At 45.9% G+C, this 13,102-nt stretch overlaps 1 protein-coding gene across 1 annotated transcript in view; it reads right to left on the bottom strand.

The window, feature by feature from the left end:
• The window catches only part of LOC311122719 (protein CLEC16A-like), a gene marked incomplete at both ends in the record, with an annotated part of 51,044 nt that overhangs the window by 25,591 nt on the left and 12,351 nt on the right, over positions 1-13,102 (bottom strand). The window contains 2 exons of the mRNA XM_084197048.1: positions 2,092-2,215; positions 10,673-10,778. Coding sequence (XP_084053174.1) covers positions 2,092-2,215; positions 10,673-10,778 — 230 coding nt within the window. The remainder of the gene's footprint in view (positions 1-2,091; positions 2,216-10,672; positions 10,779-13,102) is intronic.

Raw genomic sequence — 13,102 nt, 5'->3', positions numbered from 1 at the left:
CCCTCCACAGATTATCTATGGGATTAAGGTCTGGAGACTGGCTAGGTCAATCCAGGACCTTAATGTGCTTCTTCTTGGGCCACTCCTTTGTTGCCTTGGCCGTGTGTTTTGGGTCATGCTGGAATACCCATCCACAACCCATTTTCAATGCCCTGGCTGAGGGAAGGAGGTTCTCACCCAAGATTTGACGGTACATGGCCCCGTCCATCGTCCCTTTGATGCGGTGAAGTTGTCCTGTCCCCTTAGCAGAAAAACACCCCCAAAGCATAATGTTTCCACCTCCATGTTTGACGGTGGGGATGGTGTTCTTGGGGTCATAGGCAGCATTCCTCCTCCTCCAAACACGGCGAGTTGAGTTGATGCCAAAGAGCTCCATTTTGGTCTCATCTGACCACAACACTTTCACCCAGTTCTCCTCTGAATCATTCAGATGTTCATTGGCAAACTTCAGACGGGCCTGTATATGTGCTTTCTTGAGCAGGGGGACCTTGCGGGCGCTGTAGGATTTCAGTCCTTCACAGCGTAGTGTGTTACCAATTGTTTTCTTGGTGACTATGGTCCCAGCTGCCTTGACATCATTGACAAGATCCTCCCGTGTAGTTCTGGGCTGATTCCTCACCGTTCTCATGATCATTGCAACTCCACGAGGTGAGATCTTGCATGGAGCCCCAGGCCGAGGGAGATTGACAGTTCTTTTGTGTTTCTTCCATTTGCAAATAATCGCACCAACTGTTGTCACCTTCTGACCAAGCTGCTTGGCGATGGTCTTGTAGCCCATTCCAGCCTTGTGTAGGTCTACAATCTTGTCCCTGACATCCTTGGAGAGCTCTTTGGTCTTGGCCATGGTGGACCGTTTGGAATCTGGTTGATTGATTGCTTCTGTGGACAGGTGTCTTTTATACAGGTAACTAGCTGAGATTAGGAGCACTCCCTTTAAGAGTGTGCTCCTAATCGCAGCTCGTTACCTGTAAAAAAAAGACACCTGGGAGCCAGAAATCTTTCTGATTGAGAGGGGGTCAAATACTTATTTCCCTCATTAAAATGCAAATCAATTTATAACATTTTTGACATGCATTTTCCTGGATTTTTTTGTTGTTATTCTGTCTCTCTCTGTTCAAATAAACCTACCATTAAAATTATAGACTGATCATTTCTTTGTCAGTGGGCAAACGTACAAAATCAGCAGGGGATCAAATACTTTTTTCCCCCTCACTGTATTGATCTAGTTTGTAACAATATGTATTGATCAAGTTCGTAACTGTGTATGTTTTGTGTTTCACAACATGTATCTGAATGTATACCCAAAGCATGCAGCGCAAACACAACCTTACCAAGAAGACATTATCTTCATCTGATCGCGCAGACAGGTACAAAGTCTAAACTGACACAACCCTGACACCCAGTGGACGCAGTGAGAACATGACCCATCTGAAGGTTCGATAGAGGACCCCTGACACAACCCTGACACCTAGTGGACGCAGTGAGAACATGACCCATCTGAAGGTTCGATAGAGGACCCCTGACACAACCCTGACACCTAGTGGACGCAGTGAGAACATGACCCATCTGAAGGTTCGATAGAGGACCCCTGACACAACCCTGACACCTAGTGGACGCAGTGAGAACATGACCCATCTGAAGGTTCGATAGAGGTAAAGATCTCCTCACCCTGAAGGCCTACACACACACAGACATTCATCAACTTACAGTCTGTACAGACCTAGCCAGCTCTTTCAATAGAAATGCATGAGTAGCTAAATAATAACAGCATCTAGACATACTCTTCCTTTTCCTTAGTCTGAACACATTTGGTTCCGGCAGGTGGCTTAGCGGTTAAGAGCGTTGTGCCCAGTAACCGAAAGGTCGCTGGTTCTAATCCCCCGAGCCGACTAGGTTGAAAAAAAAAATCTGTCGATGTGCCCTTGAGCAAGGCACTTAACCACTTAATTGCTCCTGTAAGTCGCTCTGGATAAGAGCGTCTGCTAAATGACTAAAAATGTAAAATGTCCAGTTTGATGACATTGCTGCCGTGTGTGTGTGTGTGTGTGTGTGCGTGCGTGCGTGCGTGCGTGCGTGTGTGTCTTTACTCACTCTTGGTCTGTCTGAACACACTTGTCCAGCTCTATGACGTGGGAGCCGATGAACCAGACCAGGTTACTGAAGTAGGGGACTGCCGTCTTGTCTCGAATGTAGTGCAACATGTGCTGGTTGTCCACTAGGGGTCAGAGGTCAGGGGATGTTACCATGGTTACACAGAGAGGCAGGGATTTCCAGGACCAGACACATACAGAGAGACAGGGAGGGGAGACAGAGGAATCCAGGACCAGACACATACAGAGAGACAGGGAGGGGAGACAGAGGAATCCAGGACCAGACACATACAGAGAGACAGGGAGGGGAGACAGAGGAATCCAGGACCAGACACATACAGAGAGACAGGGAGGGGAGACAGAGGAATCCAGGACCAGACACATACAGAGAGACAGGGAGGGGAGACAGAGGAATCCAGGACCAGACACATACATTAGTGCTGAGCGATTAGCGCTTTTTGAAGACGGTTCGGTTAGATTATTTAAAAAAAGTATCAATCTTTTTTCTTTCTTTTTTCTCCATGAAACGAAATAATGCAATTTAAAATGTTTTTAGAGCTTTTTAAAAGGAAATTCCAAAGTCAAAAATAGTGAACATCCCATTGCCTTGAAAATATTCCATTGTCTCTATCAGGTCCACATTGGGTAGACATCAATAGAACAACAGTAAATAACTATGAAATAAGACATTATTTCCGTTGTGTATATTACGTCGTTTTTTATTTGATGCCTTTATTATTTTTAATTCCTTAAAGTCGTCATCTCATCTCTGCTCAGGCAGTAGCAGCCAGTCAGCCAGACCATCTAACGTTATGGCGGCAGGTAGTTTAGTGATTAAGAGCGTTGTGCCAGTAACCGAAAGGTCGCTGGTTCTAATCCCAGACTAGGTGAAAAATCTGTCGATGTGCCCTTGAGCAAGGCACTTAACCCTAATTGCTCCTGTAAGTCGCTCTGGATAAGAGCGTCTGCTAAATGACTAAAATGTAAAATGTTATCTCTGTGCTCCCCAATGTCTTTAGTCATCCTATTTGGCTAGCCTGCCTAAGTATGCTGCAGAGCTGTCTGACCAAATCATTTGACTAGTTCTTCAAAGTAGATAAGGCATACTTTCACCAACTGTCTCTGTCCCTCTCGTCGTAGCAGTACTTTCCTCTCTCATGAGGTCTGTATATCTAACCTGACGTAGCAGTACCTTCCTCTCTCATGAGGTCTGTGTATCTAACCTGACGTAGCAGTACCTTCCTCTCTCATGAGGTCTGTGTATCTAACCTGACGTAGCAGTACCTTCCTCTCTCATGAGGTCTGTGTATATAACCTGACGTAGCAGTACCTTCCTCTCTCGTGAGGTCTGTATATCTAACCTGACGTAGCAGTACCTTCCTCTCTCGTGAGGTCTGTATATCTAACCTGACGTAGCAGTACCTTCCTCTCTCGTGAGGTCTGTATATCTAACCTGACGTAGCAGTACCTTCCTCTCTCATGAGGTCTGTGTATCTAACCTGACGTAGCAGTACCTTCCTCTCTCATGAGGTCTGTGTATCTAACCTGACGTAGCAGTACCTTCCTCTCTCATGAGGTCTGTGTGTATCTAACCTGACGTAGCAGTACATTCCTCTCTTATGAGGTCTGTGTGTATCTAACCTGACGTAGCAGTACCTTCCGCTCTCATGAGGTCTGTGTATCTAACCTGACGTAGCAGTACCTTCCTATCTCATGAGGTCTGTGTATCTAACCTGACGTAGCAGTACCTTCCTCTCTCGTGAGGTCTGTATATCTAACCTGACGTAGCAGGCGGAAAAGTGAATCCGTCAAGAGATCTGTATGACCGAGCGGGAAAAAAAACAGGCTCAAATGGATTATGGTCATTGTAGTTCATTACCAAATTTCTGCGCTGAACAAGGTTCAATATTTGCTTAATGAAAACTACAACTCCCTTCAGCCCAGCGTCCCACATAGTTCCTGACTTGAAATGGCCGTTTGACCTCACAAAAAAAATAATATAATAATAATAATAATAATAATAAGCCATTTAGCAGACGCTTTTATCCAAAGCGACTTACAGTCATGTGCGCATACATTTTTTTTTTGTGTATGGGTGGTCCCGGGGATCGAACCCACTACCCTGGCGTTACAAGCACCATGCTCTACCAGCTGAGCTACAGAGGACTACGATGATGAACTAAATGGAATTCAAGTAATTGAACCGGCGTCGGTCTATTAGTTGTTCCATAATCGAAAAAAAAACGTGAAATGTCAGTTAATCGCTCAGCACTAATATACAGAGAGGTTTAGGTCAAATAACAAAAGGATACTGGGATCCAATAAATTAAAAAAGTTAACCAATCTATCCAACCACCCAACCAATACAACAAATCACCCAACCAATACAACAAATCACCCAACCAATACAACAAATCACCCAACCAATACAACAAATCACCCAACCAATACAACAAATCACCCAACCAATACAACAAATCACCCAACCAATACAACAATCAATCAATAATAAGATTAAGCATATATATATATATTTTCATATATACAAAGCATATATTGTTGAGTGAACCCGTTGCTGAGTATTGTGTGTGTGAGAGTAGTAGCATAAAATGGATACGAGTATAGCTATGTAGCGGCTAAAGCTGTTCTCTCCAGGAGTGGATATGAGTATAGCGATGTAGCGGCTAAAGCTGTTCTCTCCAGGAGTGGATATGAGTATAACGATGTAGCGGCTAAAGCTGTTCTCTCCAGGAGTGGATATGAGTATAGCGATGTAGCGGCTAAAGCTGTTCTCTCCAGGAGTGGATATGAGTATAGCGATGTAGCGGCTAAAGCTGTTCTCTCCAGGAGTGGATATGAGTATAGCGATGTAGCGGCTAAAGCTGTTCTCTCCAGGAGTGGATACGAGTATAGCTATGTAGCGGCTAAAGCTGTTCTCTCCAGGAGTGGATACGAGTATAGCGATGTAGCGGCTAAAGCTGTTCTCTCCGGGAGTGGATATGAGTATAGCGATGTAGCGGCTAAAGCTGTTCTCTCCGGGAGTGGATATGAGTATAGCGATGTAGCGGCTAAAGCTGTTCTCTCCAGGAGTGGATATGAGTATAGCGATGTAGCGGCTAAAGCTGTTCTCTCTGGGAGTGGATATGAGTATAGCGATGTAGCGGCTAAAGCTGTTCTCTCCAGGAGTGGATACGAGTATAGCTATGTAGCGGCTAAAGCTGTTCTCTCCAGGAGTGGATACGAGTATAGCTATGTAGCGGCTAAAGCTGTTCTCTCCAGGAGTGGATACGAGTATAGCTATGTAGCGGCTAAAGCTGTTCTCTCCAGGAGTGCAGGACATAGCAGTATCAACATGTCATCTCCAGAATAGAGAGATGTTGTTAAAGGGTTAATGGTTGGCTGGCTACCCATCCACATCGCTACGGCCAAACGCTAAACTAGGAATCAGAGGACCGACTGGGACGGGTTTGGATAGTCGAGTAGGAGGACTCTACTCTAAAAGAGACTGATATAGAGGACTCTACTCTAAGAGACTGATATAGAGGACTCTACTCTAAAAGAGACTGATATAGAGGACTCTACTCTAAGAGACTGATATAGAGGACTCTACTCTAAAAAGAGACTGATATAGAGGACTCTACTCTAAAAAGAGACTGATAGAGGACTCTACTCTAAGAGACTGATATAGAGGACTCTACTCTAAAAAGAGACTGATAGAGGACTCTACTCTAAAAAGAGACTGATATAGAGGACTCTACTCTAAAAAGAGACTGATATAGAGGACTCTACTCTAAAAAGAGACTGATATAGAGGACTCTACTCTAAAAAGAGACTGATAGAGGACTCTACTCTAAAAAGAGACTGATATAGAGGACTCTACTCTAAAAAGAGACTGATATAGAGGACTCTACTCTAAAAAGAGACTGAGGACTCTACTCTAAAAAGAGACTGAGGACTCTACTCTAAAAAGAGACTGATATAGAGGACTCTACTCTAAAAAGAGACTGATATAGAGGACTCTACTCTAAAAAGAGACTGATATAGAGGAATCTACTCTAAAAAGAGACTGAGGACTCTACTCTAAAAAGAGAGTGATATAGAGGACTCTACTCTAAAAGAGACTGATATAGAGGACTCTACTCTAAAAGAGACTGATATAGAGGACTCTACTCTAAAAAGAGACTGATATAGAGGACTCTACTCTAAAAAGAGACTGATAGAGGACTCTACTCTAAAAAGAGACTGATATAGAGGACTCTACTCTAAAAGAGACTGATATAGAGGACTCTACTCTAAAAAGAGACTGATATAGAGGACTCTACTCTAAAAAGAGACTGATATAGAGGACTCTACTCTAAAAAGAGACTGATATAGAGGACTCTACTCTAAAAAGAGACTGATAGAGGACTCTACTCTAAAAGAGACTGATATAGAGGACTCTACTCTAAGAGACTGATATAGAGGACTCTACTCTAAAAGACTGATATAGAGGACTCTACTCTAAAAAGAGACTGATAGAGGACTCTACTCTAAGAGACTGATATAGAGGACTCTACTCTAAAAAGAGACTGATAGAGGACTCTACTCTAAAAAGAGACTGATATAGAGGACTCTACTCTAAAAAGAGACTGATATAGAGGACTCTACTCTAAAAAGAGACTGATATAGAGGACTCTACTCTAAAAAGAGACTGATAGAGGACTCTACTCTAAAAAGAGACTGATATAGAGGACTCTACTCTAAAAAGAGACTGATATAGAGGACTCTACTCTAAAAAGAGACTGAGGACTCTACTCTAAAAAGAGACTGAGGACTCTACTCTAAAAAGAGACTGATATAGAGGACTCTACTCTAAAAAGAGACTGATATAGAGGACTCTACTCTAAAAAGAGACTGATATAGAGGACTCTACTCTAAAAAGAGACTGAGGACTCTACTCTAAAAAGAGAGTGATATAGAGGACTCTACTCTAAAAGAGACTGATATAGAGGACTCTACTCTAAAAGAGACTGATATAGAGGACTCTACTCTAAAAAGAGACTGATATAGAGGACTCTACTCTAAAAAGAGACTGATATAGAGGACTCTACTCTAAAAAGAGACTGATATAGAGGACTCTACTCTAAAAGAGACTGATATAGAGGACTCTACTCTAAAAAGAGACTGATATAGAGGACTCTACTCTAAAAAGAGACTGATATAGAGGACTCTACTCTAAAAAGAGACTGATAGAGGACTCTACTCTAAAAGAGACTGATATAGAGGACTCTACTCTAAGAGACTGATATAGAGGACTCTACTCTAAAAGACTGATATAGAGGACTCTACTCTAAAAAGAGACTGATAGAGGACTCTACTCTAAAAGAGACTGATATAGAGGACTCTACTCTAAGAGACTGATATAGAGGACTCTACTCTAAAAAGAGACTGATATAGAGGACTCTACTCTAAAAAGAGACTGATATAGAGGACTCTACTCTAAAAAGAGACTGATATAGAGGTCTCTACTCTAAAAGAGACTGATATAGAGGACTCTACTCTAAAAAGAGACTGATAGAGGACTCTACTCTAAAAGAGAGATTGAGAAGGAGAACATCAGGGTGGGAGGAAGGGGAGGTTAGTCTCATGGATTAGCTGCTAACTAGTAACGATGATTTCTGACGTGTCTCATCATGGTAGGCCAACTCCAGTCATTAAGAAGACATTGCAGTTTTTCAATGCAGCTGGTTTCAATGCGAAGACGTTGTGGACGTTCATCATAACATTCTGAACATCCTGAATACTCATCACCAACGGTTGTACGGAGGCTGGCGTTCAAATTCAGGAATGTTTCACCTCTTAGCAAAATTGCATTATTATACTGTATATCAGTATTATAATAGTTGACTTAAAATGATGGGTTTGAATTACACAGAAACTAAAAAAAAAAGCATGCAGGTCAGTTTCCACATTTAAATGATAAGCCCAGTCAATCACATCATTAATAACATGACTATACACATACATACATACAGTGAGGTACATTTCTTAATTAGACTTACATGAGACTGGAGTTAGGCCCACGGGAGGTACAGAGAGGAGGAGAGAGGGGGAGAGGGAGGGGACGGAAGGGTAAGGTGAGGGGAGGGAGGGAGGGAGGGAGGGAGAGAAGGACAGTGAGAGGGAGGGAGGGAGGGAGGGAGGGAAGGACAGTGAGAGGGAGGGAGGGAGGGAGGGAGGGAGGGAGGGAGGGAAGGACAGTGAGAGGGAGGGAGGGAGGGAGGGAGGGAGGGAGGGAGGGAGGGAGGGAGGGAGGGAGGGAGGGAGGGAGGGAGAGAAGGACAGTGAGAGGGAGGGAAAGGAGAGGGGGATGGTGAGAGGGAGGGAAGGGAGAGAACATACATAAGGTTAACGGTAGTACGGTGGCTGTGTAGGGTCAAACAGAACTAAACAGCAGGTCTGGGGTCCAGGGTAGTACGGTGGCTGTGTAGGGTCAAACAGAACTAAACAGCAGGTCTGTGTCCAGGGTAGTACGGTGGCTGTGTAGGGTCAAACAGAACTAAACAGCAGGTCTGGGTCCAGGGTAGTACGGTGGCTGTGTAGGGTCAAACAGAACTAAACAGCAGGTCTGGGTCCAGGGTAGTACGGTGGCTGTGTAGGGTCAAACAGAACTAAACAGCAGGTCTGTGTCCAGGGTAGTACGGTGGCTGTGTAGGGTCAAACAGAACTAAACAGCAGGTCTGGGTCCAGGGTAGTACGGTGGCTGTGTAGGGTCTAACAGAACTAAACAGCAGGTCTGGGGTCCAGGGTAGTACGGTGGCTGTGTAGGGTCAAACAGAACTAAACAGCAGGTCTGGGTCCAGGGTAGTACGGTGTCTGTGTAGGGTCAAACAGAACTAAACAGCAGGTCTGGGTCCAGGGTAGGGAGGTTATATACACTAACGCCACCATTACTGGCAGTTAGACACACAAAACAGTCGATTTAATACTGTTAAGACAGAAAGGCTTACCCCACATTTAAACAACCCACCCAGCGAATACATGGTTAAATAGACCAACTCTTCAGCTAACAGTTAGATACACACTCCAGTTAAAATGTTAACACACAGGTCTTCATGCTTAAGTTCACATATATGCTAGGGCTGCAGACAGACAGACAGGACAACACTACCCTGACCACAGATTTGATATGTTAGTGAAAATAACGCTCTGTCTGGCGTGCACGTTGAGTAGTGCATAGTTTATCAGCAAGGCAGTGCCGCTCAGACACCTTGGTCAGCCATGTCAAGCCAAGTCCCCAGAGCCCCAAGTCCCCAGAGCCCCAAGCACCCAAGTCCCCAGAGCCCCAAGTTCCCCAAGTCCCCAAGTCCCCAGAGCCCCAAGTCCCCAGAGCCCCAAGTCCCCAGAGCCCCCAGAGCCCCAAGCCCCCAGAGCCCCAAGCACCCAGAGCCCCAAGCACCCAGAGCCCCAAGTCCCCAGGACTAGGGTTGCAAAATTCTGGTAACTTTTCCAAAATTCCCTGGTTGTCCCCGTTTGGGGGATTCCTGGATTTCCTGCCGGGATTTCTGAAAAACCAGTGAATTTTGGAAAAGTTAGCAGATCCTACCCAAAACCCCCAAGCAACAGAGAGTAGAAGCTCAACCACAGGACTGGTGGAGCAGAAGAGACAGGAAGAGACAGAAAGAGACAGGAAGAGACAGGAAGAGAAAAGGAAGAGACAGGGAGAGACAGGAAGAGAAAAGTAAGAGACAGGAAGAGACAGGGAGAGACAGGAAGAGAAAAGGAAGAGACAGGAAGAGAAAAGGAAGAGACAGGAAGAGAAAAGGAAGAGACAGGGAGAGACAGGAAGAGAAAAGGAAGAGACAGGAAGAGAAAAGGAAGAGACAGGGAGAGACAGGAAGAGACAGGGAGAGAAAAGGAAGAGATAGGGAGAGACAGGGAGAGACAGGAAGAGACAGGGAGAGACAGGAAGAGAAAAGGAAGAGACAGGAAGAGAAAAGGAAGAGACAGGGAGAGACAGGGAGAGAAAAGGAAGAGACAGGGAGAGAAAAGGAAGAGATAGGGAGAGACAGGGAGAGACAGGAAGAGACAGGGAGAGACAGGAAGAGAAAAGGAAGAGACAGGAAGAGAAAAGGAAGAGACAGGGAGAGACAGGGAGAGAAAAGGAAGAGACAGGGAGAGACAGGGAGAGACAGGAAGACAACTAGTACAGAACAGTGAGAACATTAAAGCAGAATAGGTGTGTCTGTAACATTACCCTAATAATAACCACTACTACCATCATCATGGACAACCATGGACAGACAGACAGACAGACAGACAGACAGACAGACAGACAGACAGACAGACACAGAGCAGTGTGTTGTTGACAGTATTAGTGTTACCTGGTTAGACAGGATCACATACAGGACAGTCAGTTGAGACTATACAGACAGACAGACGGACAGCCGGACAGACAGAGGAGGAGGAATAGCAGCTGGCCATCGCAGAGGTTACAGCCCCTAGTAGTGCTGTGTGTGTGTGTGTGTGTGTGTGTGTGTGTGTGTGTGTGTGTGTGTGTGTGTGTGTGTATGTGTGTGTGTGTGTGTGCGTGTGAGACTCACCCTTGTAGACGTTCAGGGTGATGGTTCTGACTGCGATGCGGACCATGCTCTCTGGGTGGTTGAAGAACTTAATGGCCTCCGTGTACAGGGCAAAATCATTAGTGTGCTGTGTGTGGGAGACAGAGAGGGGGCGCCAGTGAGCTCAGCACCGCACCACTGGGGTACACAGAGAGACAGAGACCACACTACCAGAGAGACTCCTAGCCCCTTACCCCCTACCTCCTAGGGGACTAGGCCCTTACCCCCTACCTCCTAGGGGACTAGGCCCTTACCCCCTACCTCCTAGGGGACTAGGCCCTTACCCCCTACCTGCTAGGGGACTAGGCCCTTACCCCCTACCTCCTAGGGGACTAGGCCCTTACCCCCTACCTCCTAGGGGACTAGCCCCTTACCCCTACCCACTAGGGGACTAGCCCCTTACCCCTACCCACTAGGGGACTAGCCCCTTACCCCCTACCTCCTAGGGGACTAGGCCCTTACCCCCTAGGGGACTAGGCCTATTCCCTATATTGTGCACTATACAACGTGCTGTAGTTAGTTACAGGGCAACGTGCTGTAGTTAGTTACAGGGCAACGTGCTGTAGTTAGTTACAGGGCAACGTGCTGTAGTTAGTTACAGGGCAACGTGCTGTAGTTAGCTACAGGGCAACGTGCTGTAGTTAGTTACAGGGCAACGTGCTGTAGTTAGTTACAGGGCAACGTGCTGTAGTTAGTTACAGGGCAACGTGCTGTAGTTAGTTACAGGGCAACGTGCTGTAGTTAGCTACAGGGCAACGTGCTGTAGTTAGTTACAGGGCAACGTGCTGTAGTTGGTTACAGGGCAACGTGCTGTAGTTGGTTACAGGGCAACGTGCTGTAGTTAGTTACAGGGCAACGTGCTGTAGTTAGTTACAGGGCAACGTGCTGTAGTTAGTTACAGGGCAACGTGCTGTAGTTAGTTACAGGGCAACGTGCTGTAGTTAGTTACAGGGCAACGTGCTGTAGTTAGTTACAGGGCAACGTGCTGTAGTTAGTTACAGGGCAACGTGCTGTAGTTAGTTACAGGGCAACGTGCTGTAGTTAGCTACAGGGCAACGTGCTGTAGTTAGCTACAGGGCAACGTGCTGTAGTTAGTTACAGGGCAACGTGCTGTAGTTAGTTACAGGGCAACGTGCTGTAGTTAGCTACAGGGCAACGTGCTGTAGTTAGCTACAGGGCAACGTGCTGTAGTTAGCTACAGGGCAACGTGCTGTAGTTAGTTACAGGGCAACGTGCAGTAAGTTGGTTACAGGGCAACGTGCTGTAGTTAGCTACAGGGCAACGTGCTGTAGTTAGCTACAGGGCAACGTGCTGTAGTTAGCTACAGGGCAACGTGCTGTAGTTAGCTACAGGGCAACGTGCTGTAGTTAGCTACAGGGCAACGTGCTGTAGTTAGCTACAGGGCAACGTGCTGTAGTTAGTTACAGGGCAACGTGCTGTAGTTAGTTACAGGGAAACGTGCTGTAGTTAGTTACAGGGCAACGTGCTGTAGTTAGTTACAGGGCAACGTGCTGTAGTTAGTTACAGGGCAACGTGCTGTAGTTAGTTACAGGGCAACGTGCTGTAGTTAGTTACAGGGCAACGTGCTGTAGTTAGTTACAGGGCAACGTGCTGTAGTTAGTTACAGGGCAACGTGATGTAGTTAGCTACAGGGCAACGTGATGTAGTTAGCTACAGGGCAATGTGATGTAGTTAGCTACAGGGCAACGTGCTGTAGTTAGCTACAGGGCAACGTGCTGTAGTTAGTTACAGGGCAACGTGCTGTAGTTAGTTACAGGGCAACGTGCTGTAGTTAGTTACAGGGCAACGTGCTGTAGTTAGTTACAGGGCAACGTGCTGTAGTTAGTTACAGGGCAACGTGCTGTAGTTAGTTACAGGGCAACGTGCTGTAGTTAGTTACAGGGCAACGTGCTGTAGTTAGTTACAGGGCAACGTGCTGTAGTTAGCTACAGGGCAACGTGCTGTAGTTAGTTACAGGGCAACGTGCTGTAGTTAGTTACAGGGCAACGTGCTGTAGTTAGTTACAGGGCAACGTGCTGTAGTTAGTTACAGGGCAACGTGCTGTAGTTAGCTACAGGGCAACGTGCTGTAGTTAGTTACAGGGCAACGTGCTGTAGTTAGTTACAGGGCAACGTGCTGTAGTTAGTTACAGGGCAACGTGCTGTAGTTAGTTACAGGGCAACGTGCTGTAGTTAGTTACAGGGCAACGTGCTGTAGTTAGTTACAGGGCAACGTGCTGTAGTTAGTTACAGGGCAACGTGCTGTAGTTAGTTACAGGGCAACGTGCTGTAGTTAGTTACAGGGCAACGTGCTGTAGTTAGCTACAGGGCAACGTGCTGTAGTTAGCTACAGGGCAACATTTTGTAGTTATTAATAGGGCAACCCTTTCTAATTCTAGTAGCACTTTAGATT

Source organism: Coregonus lavaretus, assembly GCF_964263955.1.
Source record: "Coregonus lavaretus genome assembly, contig: HAP1_SCAFFOLD_4020, whole genome shotgun sequence".
In the NCBI taxonomy this organism is placed as follows: domain Eukaryota; kingdom Metazoa; phylum Chordata; class Actinopteri; order Salmoniformes; family Salmonidae; genus Coregonus; species Coregonus lavaretus.
Note: the sequence above shows the minus strand (reverse complement) of the source record. Positions and strands in the feature narration are given on the sequence as shown.